We start from the raw sequence: 15,961 nt of genomic DNA, 5'->3' as shown, positions 1-15,961 counted from the left end.
TTTTATTTTAATGAAACGTGTGGTAAATGTTCTAAATCTATGTTAATTATTCAAAATAATTAATAAAAAAAAGTTAAAATTAAATTAAATTTAAATAAAAACGATTTCTTATTAAATACTACTTTATTGCCCAAAAATCTGTTTAAAAGTTTAGTTTGAGCATGTTTAAGAACATCATTTTAGTTCTTAAAATAAAAATAAATAGATTAAAATATAAAACAAAAACTATTAAAAGTAGTAATTGTGATAATTATGATAATATTCTAATAATGTATATGATCAATTTATAAATGCATATCATTAATTTGTAAATATATATAAAAAATAAATTATTGGATTATTATTTTTATTATTATTAGCAGTACTACTGGTTTTTATTTTTGTATTAATTTTATTTTTGTTTTAATGGAAAAAACATATGTATGGCAACTGTTCTACATTTATGTTTATTATTAAAAATAATATATAATAAAACGAAAGATTAAAATAAAATAAAAGTTAGTTATATACTGTAAAAGGTGCAAAATCTTATTTAATATTACTTTATTGCTCAGAAAGTTTGGTTTAAGCATGTGTAAGAACATAATTTTATTCATTAAAATAAAAATAAGTAAATTAATTAATTAATTAATTAAAATATAAAACAAAAATTACAATGAATACAAAATGTAGAACAACTACCACACTTATGGGTTTTCCACTAGAATGTAAAAAAAAAAAATTAAAATGAAAACAAAATAAAACCAGTAGTAATTATAATAATATAAATTATAATAAAAAATACATATAATATATTTTTAATGTAATTAAAAATAATTAATAATACAAAGAAAGATTCAAATAAATACAAATAAAAATTATTATTAGTAAAAATGTATCTTATTAAATATTACTTTATTGCTCAAAAGTCTGTTTAAAAGTTTGGTTTTAGCATGTTTAAAAACATAATTTTATTTATTAAAATAAAATAAATAAATAAACAGATTAAAATATAAAACAAAAACTATTAAATTAATACGGAATAAAAACCAGTAGTAATTAAGATAATAATATTATAATAATTTATATGATCAATTTATAAATACATATTATTACTTATTATTACTAAAATATAAATTATTGGATTATTATTACCAATACTACTGGTTTTAATTTTGTATTCATTTTATTTTTGTTTTAATGGAAAAACCATATGTGTGGTAACTGTTCTACATATGTTAATTATTAAAAATTATTAATAATAAAGATTAAGAAAAATAAAAAATGATTATCACTAAAAATTATATATAAAATGAAAAAAAAAATCATTATTATATAGTGAGTAAGTAAAACATGAATAATGTAACATAATAAAAACTAAATATCTTCCAAACAGTATTTTACACATATTTATAATATACATTTTTCATTTTTTTTTTACCAAATAAATTGGGTCTTTATACATGAAAAAATACAGCTGTCCATAGCATCTGTAAGATTAAAAACCCCTGGTCTAATACACACAAAAGCATGCTTATCTGCACAAACACACTTAGAGCATCACATTAATATGAAACGGCGAAACTGTGACCGAAAACCGTGAAAACACAGCGCTTCCCCTTCTGGTTTTCACAGTAAAACACAGCTTCCTCACTGCATGCACACTTGGGTAACTGAGTACTTTGAGGAAGCACTTTTAATGTAACACACGACACCAGTTGAACAGTTTAAACCATGACTTTATTTGCAATAACATCCACAACTCAGTGCAGCTAGAGAAGACACGTTATAAAGCAGTGCGGATGAGCGTGTACGTGTTCATGGCGTACACAGATCAGTAAATGCACTACATAGAAATTATTATTTTTTTTTTTTTTTTTGTTTTTTTTTTTTTACAGTATTGCTATATCTCCTCCCATTGGCGCGTCTCGAGCAACTGATTTCCAATCAGCCTCAAGTCTCGGGAGGGTTGTACTGGATTGCAATAGCCGATTTGTAAAGAGTCCTCCTTATCAATGACTTAAAAGCTTCTCCCTCAAACTGAGTCCTTTGCATTAAACGTTATAAGTTCCTGAGTTTCCACCGATATTATTGAGCCCAGTTTGGTCATTGTAGAAATACAACACTGTTAAAATGTCACATCTTACCTAGGAAATGAAATTATCCACTGAAAAAAACAAACAAAAAAAAACAGGAAAGGCAAAAAAAACGGAACGGAACGAACAAAGTAAAGAGAGAAGAAAATAATTACAGTTATTTGTGACTTGCGCAGCCCATCTCCACGTGGACCAATAGGATTACAGAATTTGCTTCTCCAAGCCCCTCCCCCAGGCAGACATGCTCACTAGCACCTCCAGCTCTGATTGGCTGGAAAATCCGCCCATCAGGCTCCATTCGGCCCAAGCTGGGAGAGAGCGTCTCTGTTCTTCTCCCTTTTCTCTTTAAATTCACCCAGTCTTTTCTCTCTTTCATGGATTTCTCTCCGTCTCCTCAGGTTTTTCTCATCATTCTGCGCGTTTGCCAGGCTTGGAACTTGTTGTACGCAGCCTGAAGCATTTCCTCCAGGTGCCCCGTTAGCTGTTGCAATCAGAAAACACAGGAAAGTGTTACATATCTGCACTATAAGTGCATTAAAAATATTGACAGACCAAAAAATTGATTACACGACCATGCTAAGCTTGCAAACATTATTAGAAACATGCTAGCAACTAGCTAAACATGCTAAAAACATACTAGCAACATGCTAGTAACTTCTTCATCATGCTAGCAACTTGCTAATCATACTAGAAACATGCTAGCAACTTTCTAAACATGCTAGAAACTTGCTAATCATACTTGAAACATGCTAGCGACTTGCTAAACATGCTAGAAACTTGCTAATCATGCTAGAAACATGCTAGCAACTTGCTAATCATACTAGCAACTTGCTAATCATACTAGAAACATGCTAGCAACTTGCTAAACATGCTAGAAACATGCTAGCGACTTGCTAAACATGCTAGAAACTTGCTAATCATACTTGAAACATGCTAGCGACTTGCTAAACATGCTAGAAACTTGCTAAGCATACTTCAAACATGCTAGCGACTTGCTAAACATGCTAAAAACATACTAGCAATTTGCTAATCATGCTAGAAACATGCTAACAACTTGTTAAATCATACTAGAAACATGTTAGTAACTTGCTAATCATGCTAACAACATGCTAGCAACTTGCTAATCATGCTACCAACATACTAACCACTTGTTAATCATGTTAGAAACATGCTAACAACTTGCTAAACATGTTAATCATGCTAGAAATATGCTACAATTTGCTAATCATGCTAGAAACATGCTAGCAACTTGCTAATCAGGCTAGTAACCTGCTAACAACTTGCTTAACATGCCAGAAACATACTAGCAACTTGCTAAAATGTTAGAAACATGCTACTGCTAGCAACTTGCTTATCATGATAGTAACACGTTAATTATGCTAGAAACATGCTAGCAACATGCTACTGACTTGCAAGCCATGCTAGAAACACACTAGCAACGTGGTAGTAACTTCCTAATCATGCTAGAAGCATGCTAGTAAATTGCTAGTCAAACCAAAAACATGCTAACAACATGTTAATCATGCTAGAAACATGTTAGCATGTTAAAAACATGCTTAACATGCTAGAAAAATGTTAGAAACATGCTAACTACATGCTAATCATCTAATCTATATAAAGTTTAAAACTTTAACCTCTTACAGCTTCTTTAAACTTTCAGGCTAGGCTTTCTTAAGCAAAAAGTTTGTCTTGACAAACTATTTATCTAGTTATAATAAATGCAATTTCTTTTAGATGTTGCATTTGTGTTTCTATTCAAACTTCATGAAAGACTGCTTCATTGTGGATTTTTTTTTTGTATTTTCCATTCATCTCCTACGGCAGTCATTTTTGACGGCAAAGATGACTATAATATCGCTATTTTGTTAATGCATTTTCTAATCATGTCCACAATGTCCACTATTCTGAACAAGTTCTTCCACACACACCGAGAAAAAAAAATCAATTCTAGGCTGTCTTTCTAATAGCAGCGAGACACACATTAATTATTCATGTTTACTCTAAGTAGTAGAATCCATTACAGTAAATGTAGGGGGTGTGGCCTTACATTAGTGCTCAAATACTGCCGTTGGATCTTCTCTTGAAAGGGGCGGAGCTTCGTCACTTGGAATCTCTCCAGGTTAGACTTCATCTTTACCACCTGTGAGCAGAAGGGACAGATAAAACAAATCACATCAATTCACATAAATCAACTAAATAATACTACTTTATTATTTTAATTTGGAAATATTAGTCACTGAAGGTGCATTTCTCGACCTTTTCCTCCAGAAACGGAGTGTTGACGGGGAAACAGGACCAGAAGTGTCGGAGCAGCTCTCCGGCGGCTGTATATAAGTGCTTCAGCTCGCTCTGAACATCAGTGGGCACTAATTCTACATAAATAAACACAAAGAGTGTATAGATCACGTTAATGGATAGTAAAATGCCTATTTTAAACTTCTTACATTAAAAAGTGGATTAAAGTCTTGGCTAAAGCAACATTTGTTATTATGATGGGATGAAGAGACAGTCTGAAATCAAATACTGACGGTTAATGGTCTGTTGGCCTCCGCCCTGCATCAGAACCCCTCCAGGTGAGAGCGCTGTGATGGCGGAGCTCGCCGCACTGCTGGACATCACCTGAAACGGGCCGGAAAATACAATATGCGATCATGGACCACAAAACCAGTCATAAGGGTCAATTTTTCAAAATTCAGATTTATACATCATATGAAAGCTGATAAATAAGCTTTCCATTGATGTATGGTTTGTTAGGATAGGACAATATTTGGCCGAGATAAAACTATTTGAAAATCTGGAATCTGAGGGTGCAAAAAAAAAAAAATCTAAATATTAAGAAAATCGCCTTTGAAGTTGTTCAAATGAAGTTCTTAGCAATGCATATTACTAATCAAAAATTAAGTTTTGATATATTTACGGTAGGAAATTTACAAAGTATCTTCATGGAACATGATCTTTACTTAATATCCTAATGATTTTTGGCATAAAAGAAAAATTTTGACCCATAAAATGTAATTTTGGCTATTGCTACAAATATACTCATGCTACTTAAGACTGATTTTGTGGTCCACTGTCACATATAATAAAATACAGACTAGAATGCAGGATTTTAACCACTGATCTCGATGTACCTGTGTCAGACGGGGTTTATAGTTCCTCATTTCGTGCTGGATAATGCTGATGGAGTTGATAATGTCCTGACTGGTGGTGTAATGCTGCGACTGAAGAGGAACCGGGCCATGGGAATATCTAACAGGATCAAACATTTGCAAAATACAAAACACTTAAAAGGTGACATATCACGAAAATCAGACTTTTTCCATGTTTAAGTGCTATGATCGGGTCCCCAGTGCATCTACCAACCCAGAAAATGTGAAAAATGACAACCCAGTATCTGTTTTGGTAGCCTTTTTTTCTGCAAGCATGTGAAAAAAACTAGCGTGTCAGATTTCGCTCCCCCGGTGATGTGGTAAAGGGATCTTATTATAATATTACCGTCCCTTAATCTGCACATTTCCATCCACAGCGCTGTCATTTTCTTTTTAATATAAAGATGTGATCTTGTTTTTAAACACCTGTGTGTTTTTAACATAAACACATGTGTATTTGCAAGTTTAAGCGCAATAAGACATTAGTACTCACGTGCCGTGTGCGTGCTTCGGATGTGTGCGCTTAGAAAACCGTATATCAGAAGTGTAAACTTATATGGTTTATAACGCATGGTTTCAGCGTGACAGACATGATAATCAAAATCAAACAGATGTATTTGGTGGAGTATCTGAGCTACGAGCTGTAAAGGCACAACCCTATTCTGGAAAACAGGGCGGGGAGAAGCCGCTCATTTGCATTTAAAGAGACATGCATGAAAACAGCATGTTTCTGCTTTCACTCAAAATGGGCATTTTCAAAATGATATAATACATGATAAAAGGGGGCATATAATAAATGATAAAAGGGGGTATCCTTTAATATAAGGATTATCAAAACCCTGGCACATACAGAATAAAGGTGCCGGATGTTTACCTGTCTGATTTCTTTAGGTTCAGAGCGATGGTCTTTCGCCCAGAGTCACCCTGCAGGTCATCATACTCGATGGCTTCCTGTAATTTCACCTGAAAAGCCACAAAATGAAAAATGAGAATTTGGTGTTGCTCATGTTGAAAAAAAAAAAAAAAGATTGATATGTAATTTTTGGAAATGTAACAATCTTACGTTTTTTCATGAATACTGAATATATTTAATAGAATTTAATCATAATAATAATGATAACAATAATGATACATTTTTATTTTATATTAAATAAAAAAAAAAAAATATATATATATATATATATATATATAAATAAGTATTTATTTTAATAACAAAAACTTATTTTTATTTTATATTAAATAAAAAACAGATTATTTAGTTATTTATATATACATAGAAAGATAGATACAGATTAATTGAAATTAATTTAAATGTAACATTTGACAAAAATCTATATAATTTAATAATAATAATGATAAGTTTTTATTTTAACAACAAAAGCTAATTTTTATTTTATATTAAATAAAAAAAGTAATTATTTATTTATTTATATATACATAGATTAATTGAAATTAATTTAAATGTAAAATTTTACAAAATTCTATATAATTTAATAATAATAATAATAAGTTTTTATTTTAATAACAAAAGCTAATTTTTATTTTATATTAAATAAAGTAATTATTTATTTATTTATATATACATAGATTAATTGAAATTAATTTAAATGTAAAATTTGACAATTTAATTATATTTAATTTAATAATAATAATGATGATAATATATATATATATATATATATATAGATAGATAGATAGATAGATACTGTATACAATAGGCATATATGTATTTCAAAATTTTAAACAATGTCTCTGACTTTTCTTTTTTTCTTTTTTAATGATTTCTGAAGGATAACGCGACACTGAAGACTGCAGTAATGATGCTGAAAATACAGATTTGATCACAGGAATAAATTACATTTTAAAATATATTCAAATAGAAAGCAGTTATTTTAAATAGTAAAAATATTTCAAAATTTTACTGTTTTTGCTGTACTTTGGATCAAATAAATGCAGGCTTGATGAGCAGAAGAGACTTTAAAAAAAAACTTTGACTGGTAGTATATTTTATTATTATTATTATTACTATTATTATGTATATAGTAATCAACATATGAAGTGGATCAAAAAATTCATCAAAGTTGTTGTTCATTGGCGTTTCACCTTTTTGAGTGGTGGCTGGAAGAAATCTGAATCTCTGGAGTTCCCATCAGTGCTGCTGGTCTCACTGGCTTGATCATTGGGAGCTTCCCTATACATCACACACACAGAGAATATTATATCTGTGACACATGCAAACACAAACACCCACACTCTTCTGTTCAGACACTCACGCCTTGCGTAGGCCGGCTGCCAGGACCATGGCACTGTGGTGGTTGAAGCGTTTGATTATGGCAGAGTTGCTGTTCTCTCTCAGCGTTTTGTTTGCTGGGTTTGACGTAGTGGGAACTGTAGCTGTCCCGTAACCCTTCAGAGAGACACAGAGAGATCTAGTTTCACCAAATGATTCAATACGCAGAGGAAGTGTGATTGAGAGTTTAACATCCCTCACCTCATCTAATGTTTTATCCTCGAGTGACAGCAGATCCACCATGGGGTTCTTCACTCCCTGGGTCACCATTGACTTCAGGCCTGAAAAATCCGAAGAAACAAACTCCATCAGAATAGAAAGACACGAAAAGTTCATAAGATCTCATAACATTAAATAAAGACTTCTTGAAGACTTAAATGCAGTACCCTTCTCGTCCTGTTTGGCACACTCTGAGAAGATGTCCTGCTGGCCCGTGTTGATCCGGTCTCTGTGAAAGTAATGAGACTGAAAGAACCGCGTCCAGAACTCTTTCTCCGTCATGTTGTGAGGAACATTCTCAGCGTATTTCTGCTTGACTGCAATCAGAGATAGAAAAGGGTTATATTCAATATCAAAAAAAAAAAAAAAAAAAAATGCATATTATAATGTAAAATGTTATAATTATTACATAAAAGTCATATTAAATTATGATTTACTAAACCATAGAAATTATAGATATAATGTCATAATTATGTGATAAATTCATAATTATGGCATAAAATCAAAATGAATAAAATAAAATTGATTATCATTATGACATAAAAAGTCAAAATTATGAAATAAAAACAAATTATAAGATAAAAATGTTTATATATGTAAATATCTTATAATTATGGCATAAAATTATAAGATTTAAAAATAATAACCATAGAACCACAGAAATTATGAGATAATAAAAAATAATAATAAAACTGAATAATTATAAGATTAAAAAAATAAATAAAATTAAAAAATTATCATTATGACATATAAGGCAAAAATATGAAAAAAACAATTACAATATAAAAAAAAAACAATAATTAAAATATAAGTTAAAATTATGAGTAAATAATTATGACACAAGACGAAATTAACCAAAGAAATTACGATACAATATCATAATTATGAGATACAAATCAAAATTATGCAATAAAAATTAAATAATAAAATTGAACAATTATCATCATGACATAAAAGTCAAAATTCTAAAATAAAAAAAAAAATTATGAGAGTAAAAATTTTTTATAGAAATACAAAAAGTCAAAATTATAAGATAATCATTTTGAGACAAGATGAAATTAACCATGGAAATGATGAGATAATAAATAAAAAATAATACAATTTAATAATTATAAGATTTAAAAAAAAAAAAAAAATTATTATTATTATTATTATTATTATGACATAAGAGTCAAAATGATGAAATAAAAACAATTATGAGATTAAACATTTTATTGAAATACAAAAAGTCATAATTATGAGATACAAATCAAAATTATGCAATAAAAATTAAATAATAAAATTTAATAGTTATCATTATGACATAAAAGTCAAAATTCTAAAATAAAAAAAATTATGAGAGTAAAAAAATTTTATTGAAATACGAAATGTCAAAATGATAAGATAATCATTTTGACACAAGATGAAATTAACCATGGAAATTATGAAATAATAAATAAAAAATAATAAAATTTAATAATTATAAGATTTAAAAAAACAATACAATTAAAATATTATTATTATTATTATAACATAAGAGTCTACATTACAAAATAAAAACAATTATGGGATTAAAAATGTATTTGAAATGCAAAAAGTCAAAATTCTGAGATAATCATTTTGACACAAAATTAAATTAACCATAGAAATTATGAGATACAATGTCATAATTATGAGATAAAAATCTAAATTATGGCATAAAAATGTACATTATAAGACTAAAAAATTTATAATAAAATTGAATAATTATCATTATGACATAAAAGTCAAAATTAGGAAATAAAAACAATTATGATATAAAAAAAATTACTGAAATATAAAAAGTCGAAATTAGTAGATAATCATTTTGACTCAAGATAAAATCAACCATAGAAATTATAAGATAATAAATAAAAAATGATTGAATATTTATAAGATTAAAAATAACAATAAAAAGAAAATATTATCATCATTATGACATAAGAGTCAAAATTACGAAATAAAAACAATTATGAGATAAAAAAACAAATTTAAATATAAAAAGTCAAAATTATGAGATAATCATTATGGCAAAAATGGCAAAATTATGGCATTAAAAAACTGAGAACTGAGAAACTGAGAATGATCTTAATCACATATCCTACCTGTAGGGTAAGTTCTGAAGATCGACTCGATGATATCAGAGGTCAGATTATAGCGCAGACCATTGCAGCCATCTGTCTGCGGTCTAATGTCGGCCTGCAAGCAGAGTGAAAACATGATCACGGGGTGAATTTACAATGTGAACGCTCTTACTAAACTGTCAGTCTACTGACACATTTGAACTCACCAGGAAGGCAGCAGAGATGCCCACTTCCTGTTTGTTGTTGTTGGAGAGGGAGTGCTCCACAGAATTCAGGCTCAGCCGATTGGCCCAGAACTCCTCAGCGCTGATCACCTGACTCACCACTAAGTCCTTATAGAGCTGGAACAGAACAGGGTCTTCCTGCAACATCCTGAAACAAAACAAAAAAGGTAATACCAATAAAGAGTCAGGTGGCCAGTTTGCCAATATTATAGTGAAACAGTTGAGGCCAAAAGTTTACATACACCTTGCAGAATCTGCAAAATGTTAATTATTTGCATGTTTTTTTTTTAGTACTGACCTGAATAAGATATTTCACATAAAAGATGTTTACATATAGTCCACAAGAGAAAATAATAGCTGAATTTATAAAAAATTACCCCGTTTAAAGGTTTACATACACTTGATTCTTCACAGTGTGTTGTTACCTGAATGATCCACAGCTGTGTTTTTTGTTTTGTTTTTAGTGATAGTTGTTCATGAGTCCCTTGTTTGTCCTGAACAGTTAAACTGCCTGCTGTTCTTCAGAAGAACCCTTCAGGTCCCACAAATTCTTTGGTTTTCCAGTATTTTTGTGTATTTGAACCCTTTCAAACAGACTGTATGATTTTGAGATCCATCTTTTCACACTGAGGACAACTGGGGCAACTATTACACAAGGTTCAAATGCTCACTGACGCTTCAGAAAGAAAAACGACGCATTAAGAGCTGGGGGGTGAAAACTTTTGAACAGAATGAGGATGTGCACATTTGTCTTATTTTGCTTAAATATCATACTTTTTTTTAATTTAGTACTGCCCTTTAGAAGCTACAGAAGATACTTACATGTTTCCCAGAATACAAAATAAGTTAAATTTACCCTGATCTTTAAATTCAAAAAGTTTTCACCCCCCGGCTCTTAATGTATGTTTTGTTCCATCTGGAGCATCAGCGAGCGTTTGTACCTTCTGTAACAGGTGCATATGAGTCCCTCAGTTGTCCTCAGTGTGAAAAGATGCGTCTCAAAATCATATAGTCATTGTTGGAAAGGGTTCAAATGCACAGAAATGCTGAAAAAACAAAGAATTTGTGGAATCCTGAAGGATTTTTCCGAAGAACAGCAGGCAGTTTAACTGTTCAGGACAAACAACGGACTCATGAACAACTATCACTAAACAAAAAAGCACAGCTGTGGATCATTCAGGTAACAACACGTATTAAGAATCAAGTGTATGTAAACTTTTTAAACAGAGTTTAATTTTAATTTTTTAATTTAACTTTTTCAACTATTATTTTCTCTTGTGGACTCTATGTAAATATCTTTTTATGTGAAATATCTTATTAAGGACAGTACTAAATAAAAATAACATGCATTTTGTATGATCCCTCTTATTTTGGTAAAATAATTAACATTTTGCAGATTCTGCAAGGTATGTGTAAACTTTTGGCCTCAGAATTTACAGATGGCAAATGAGACGCAATGAAAATGTCACCTGTTCTTCTCCTCCAGCTCTTTATTGGCTTTCTTCTTGAACTTGGGCAGGAGCTGCTGTAGGAGTTCTTTGGTGGCGTCTCTGTCCTTCAGTGCTGTGCTCTCATTGGCGAAATGAAAGGTGGTGCTTTCTCCCGTGTGCAGAACCAGCTGGAGCTGGATCTTCGCCTTCCCATCAGGACTGATCTTCTGACCTGCAAATGAGGAAAAAACCATGCAAAGCTGAATTTTCAGCATCATTACTCCAGTATTAAGCTTAACATTCTAATATGCTGATTTGCTGCTCAGTAAACATTTACGGTTATTATCAATGCTAAAAAAAACAGAAACTCACAGCGGATGTCGGCATACAGGTGGCTGACTGTGAAGCGGTCCTTCCCTTCCGGACCCCAGGCGATCCGCTCGGCCATCAGGTACAAAGTCCCGTCCTGCTTCCTCTGACGGACCCTCTTCACCACCAACAACACCTCCTCGGACAGAGACGCCATGGCTACAGACAGAAAAGGAAGAATCTGATTAATAATGCAGGACATTGAGATTGGAGATTTATAGACTGTTCATCATTTTAACATCCATTAGAAACCTGTGCAGGGCTGTGAAGAAGGGTGCAGAGCTAACAGCTCTCAATAAACATTCAAACATGCAGAAAAAATATATCAAATCAGAAGATCAGAATCAAAACAGATATCAAGTCATATCCTTATCAGATATGACAGAAGATTCAGATCAGACTCAGAACTGCAAAGCAGTTACATTCGGATCAGATCAGATATGACAGATTCAGATTGAGATCAGATATTCTGAATCAGAACAGAAGAGATATTAAACCAGATTCAGATCAGACTCGAAATATAGATTAAACTAGATTAGGATCAGATCAGATTCAGTTTCAATTTAAGACCTGAAGATAAATTAGATTCAGAATCAGGTCAGAACAGATATCAAATCAGATATGAGAATAGATTCCGATTAGATTCAGAACATAAATCAGATTAGGATCAGATCAGATTCATATTTGGATATAGGATCTGACATTAAATTAGACTCAGAATCAGAACAGATATTAAATCAGATGAGAGAACAAATTCAGATTAGACTCAGAATATAAATCAGATTAGGTCAGATTCAGAATTAGTTTAAGATCTGACAATAAATCATATTCTAAATCAGAACAGGAGAACCAGATATGATTCAGATCAGACTCAGAATATAAATCAGATTAGGATCAGATCAGATTCATATTCAGATATAGCATCTGACATTAAATTAGATTTAGAATCAGAACAGATATTAAAAAAAGATATGAGAACAGATTCAGATTAGACTCAGAATATAAATCAGATTAGGTCAGATTCAGAATTAGTTAATAAGATCTGACAATAAACCATATTCTAAATCAGAACAGGAGATACTGAACCAGATATGATTCAGATCAGACTCAGAATATAAATCAGATTAGGATAATCTCAGATCAGATTCACCATAAATTTAAGATCTGATATTAAATCAAATTCTGAATCAGAACAGAAGAGAAATTAAACCAGATGAGATTCAGATCAGACTCAGAATATAGATTAAATCAGATTAGGATCAGATCAAATTCATATTCAGATTTAGGATCTGACATTAAATTAGACTCAGAATCAGAACAGATATTAAATCAGATATGAGAACAGATTCAGATCAGACTCAGAATATAAATCAGATCAGGATCTGATCAGATTCAGAATTAGTTTAATATCTGATATTAAATCATATTCTGGATCAGAACAGAAGATATATTAAACCAGAATTGACTCAAATTATAGATTAGATCAGATTAGGATCAGATCATATTCAGATTCAATTTAAGATCTGACATTAAATTAGATTCAGAATCAGATCAGAACAGCTATTAAATCAGATACGAGAACAGATTCAGATCAGACTCAGAATATAGATTAAATCAGATTAGGATCTGATCAGATTCAATTTAGAATCTGATATTAAATTAGACTCAGAATCAGATTAGAACAGATATTAAATCAGATATGAGAACCGATTCAGATCAGACTCAGAATATAAATCAGATTAGGATCAGATCAGATACAGAATTAGTTTAATATCTGATATTAAATCATATTCTGGATCAGAACAGAAGATATATTAAACCAGAATTGACTCAAATTATAGATTAGATCAGATTAGGATCAGATCATATTCAGATTAAATTTAAGATCTGAAATTAGATTCAGAATCAAATCAGAACAGCTATTAAATCAGATACGAGAACAGATTCAGATCAGACTCAGAATATAAATCACATTGGGATCAGATGAATTTCAGATTCAGAATTAGTTTAAGATCTGATAATAAATCATACTCTAAATTAGAACAGAAGAGATATTAAACCAGATATGATTCAGATCAGACTCAGAATATAGATTAAATCAGATTAGGATCTGATCAGATTCAATTTAGAATCTGATATTAAATTAGACTCAGAATCAGATTAGAACAGATATTAAATCAGATATGAGAACCGATTCAGATCAGACTCAGAATATAAATCAGATTAGGATCAGATCAGATTCATATTCAGATTTAGGATCTGACATTAAATTAGACTCAGAATCAGATCAGAACAGATATTAAATCAGATATGAGAACAGATTCAGATCAGACTCAGAATATAAATCAGATTAGGATCAGATCAGATCCAGAATTAGTTTAATTAGTTTAATATCTGATATTAAATCATATTCTGGATCAGAACAGAAGATATATTAAACCAGAATTGACTCAAATTATAGATTAGATCAGATTAGATATTAAATTAGACTCAGAATCAGATCATATTCAGATTCAATTTAAGATCTGACATTAAATTAGATTCAGAATCAGATCAGAACAGCTATTGAATACGGATACAAGAACAAAATATCAGATACGAGAACAGATTCAGATCAGACTCAGAATATAAATCACACTGGGATCAGATGAATTTCAGATTCAGAATTATTTTAAGATCTGATAATAAATCATACTCTAAATTAGAACAGAAGAGATATTAAACCAGATATGATTCAGATCAGACTCAGAATATAGATTAAATCAGATTAGGATCAGATCAGATTCAATTTAGGACCTGCATTAAATGAGATTCAGAATCAGATCAGAACAGAAGATATAGTAAACCAGAATTGACTCAAATTATAGATTAGATCAGATTTGGATCAGATCATATTCAGATTCAATTTAAGATCTGACATTAAATTAGATTCAGAATCAGATCAGAACAGCTATTGAATACGGATACAAGAACAAAATATCAGATACGAGAACAGATTCAGATCAGACTCAGAATATAAATCACACTGGGATCAGATGAATTTCAGATTCAGAATTATTTTAAGATCTGATAATAAATCATACTCTAAATTAGAACAGAAGAGATATTAAACCAGATATGATTCAGATCAGACTCAGAATATAAATCACACTGGGATCAGATGAATTTCAGATTCAGAATTAGTTTAAGATCTGATAATAAATCATATTCTAAATTAGAACAGAAGAGATATTAAACCAGATATGATTCAGATCAGACTCAGAATATAGATTAAATCAGATTAGGATCAGATTCAGATTTAATGTAGGACCTGACGTTAAATGAGATTCAGAATCAGATCAGAACAGTTATTAAATCAGATATGAGAAGAGAAGATATTCAGATCAGACTTAGGATAAAATCAGATTAGGATTCGATCAGATCAGATTCAGAATTAGTTTAAGATCAGAACAGAAAAGAACATCCTGAATCAGAACAGAAGAGATATTAAACCAGATATAATTCAGATCAGACTCAGAATATAGATTAAATCAGATTGGGATCAGATTCAGAATCAGTTTAAGATCTGATATTAATCCATATTCTGAATCAGGACAGAACAGATATTAAAACAGACATGACAATGAATTAAATTAACCGATATTAAACCAGATAACCAGCTAACAGCACTAGCACACATCATCTATTCTTCCCAAAAACCTTTACTAAAGTCAACAACTAAGACTCACATTCAGCATACGTAAAAATACAGACCCTAAACTACTGGTTCTTAATGTCAGATGCATTTTAAACATATCAAAACACATTTTAAACACATTTAGAGATGATGAATCTGAAATCTGCACCTGAAAGCTGAACTCACGCACACAGCCGGTGACTTTAATTAAAGTGCTTTATTTCAATACAATAACCCCTCACCTGGCGCTCCAAAGCTGCTGAAGCCGAAGCCTCAATATTGATCTTGTGGTAAGCGAAGTGAAATCAGTGTAAATGATAGTATTTGTGTTTTATTTACAATCGTTACGGACACCGTGAGTGACAGCAGCTCTCAGATCCGCCATAGAAACAGAGTGAAGCCAGAAACGCTGGCGCGCTTTCTCATAATGGCTGCAAAACGGATTCGA

At 30.9% G+C, this 15,961-nt stretch overlaps 1 protein-coding gene across 1 annotated transcript; it reads right to left on the bottom strand.

Moving 5' to 3' along the window:
- Nucleotides 1–1,687: 1,687 nt before the first annotated feature.
- gtf2h1 (general transcription factor IIH, polypeptide 1) lies at nucleotides 1,688–15,900 on the bottom strand. Its single transcript, XM_051100363.1, has 15 exons — nucleotides 15,756–15,900; nucleotides 11,841–11,996; nucleotides 11,508–11,700; nucleotides 10,021–10,186; nucleotides 9,836–9,929; nucleotides 7,901–8,050; nucleotides 7,716–7,795; nucleotides 7,498–7,631; nucleotides 7,328–7,415; nucleotides 6,099–6,187; nucleotides 5,207–5,324; nucleotides 4,604–4,694; nucleotides 4,332–4,447; nucleotides 4,123–4,215; nucleotides 1,688–2,556 (listed from the first exon to the last, which is right to left on the bottom strand). Exons 2-15 carry the CDS (start codon nucleotides 11,992–11,994, stop codon nucleotides 2,470–2,472), a joined length of 1,653 nt encoding a protein of 550 aa, XP_050956320.1. The 5' UTR covers nucleotides 11,995–11,996; nucleotides 15,756–15,900; the 3' UTR covers nucleotides 1,688–2,469.
- Nucleotides 15,901–15,961: the final 61 nt, after the last annotated feature.

Source organism: Labeo rohita, chromosome 25 (assembly GCF_022985175.1).
Source record: "Labeo rohita strain BAU-BD-2019 chromosome 25, IGBB_LRoh.1.0, whole genome shotgun sequence".
NCBI lineage: Eukaryota > Metazoa > Chordata > Actinopteri > Cypriniformes > Cyprinidae > Labeo > Labeo rohita.
Note: the sequence above shows the minus strand (reverse complement) of the source record. Positions and strands in the feature narration are given on the sequence as shown.

Excerpts from the sequence above, each read along its gene's own strand:
- gtf2h1 (XM_051100363.1), bottom strand. The coding sequence starts at position 11,994 with ATGGCGTCTCTGTCCGAGGAGGTGTTGTTGGTGGTGAAGAGGGTCCGT. Across the intron at positions 6,188-7,327 it reads TCCAGCCACCACTCAAAAAG|GTGAAATTACAGGAAGCCAT; the intron begins GTGAAACGCCAA and ends GTGGCTTTTCAG. Across the intron at positions 4,216-4,331 it reads CTCCGTTTCTGGAGGAAAAG|GTGGTAAAGATGAAGTCTAA; the intron begins GTCGAGAAATGC and ends TTCTGCTCACAG.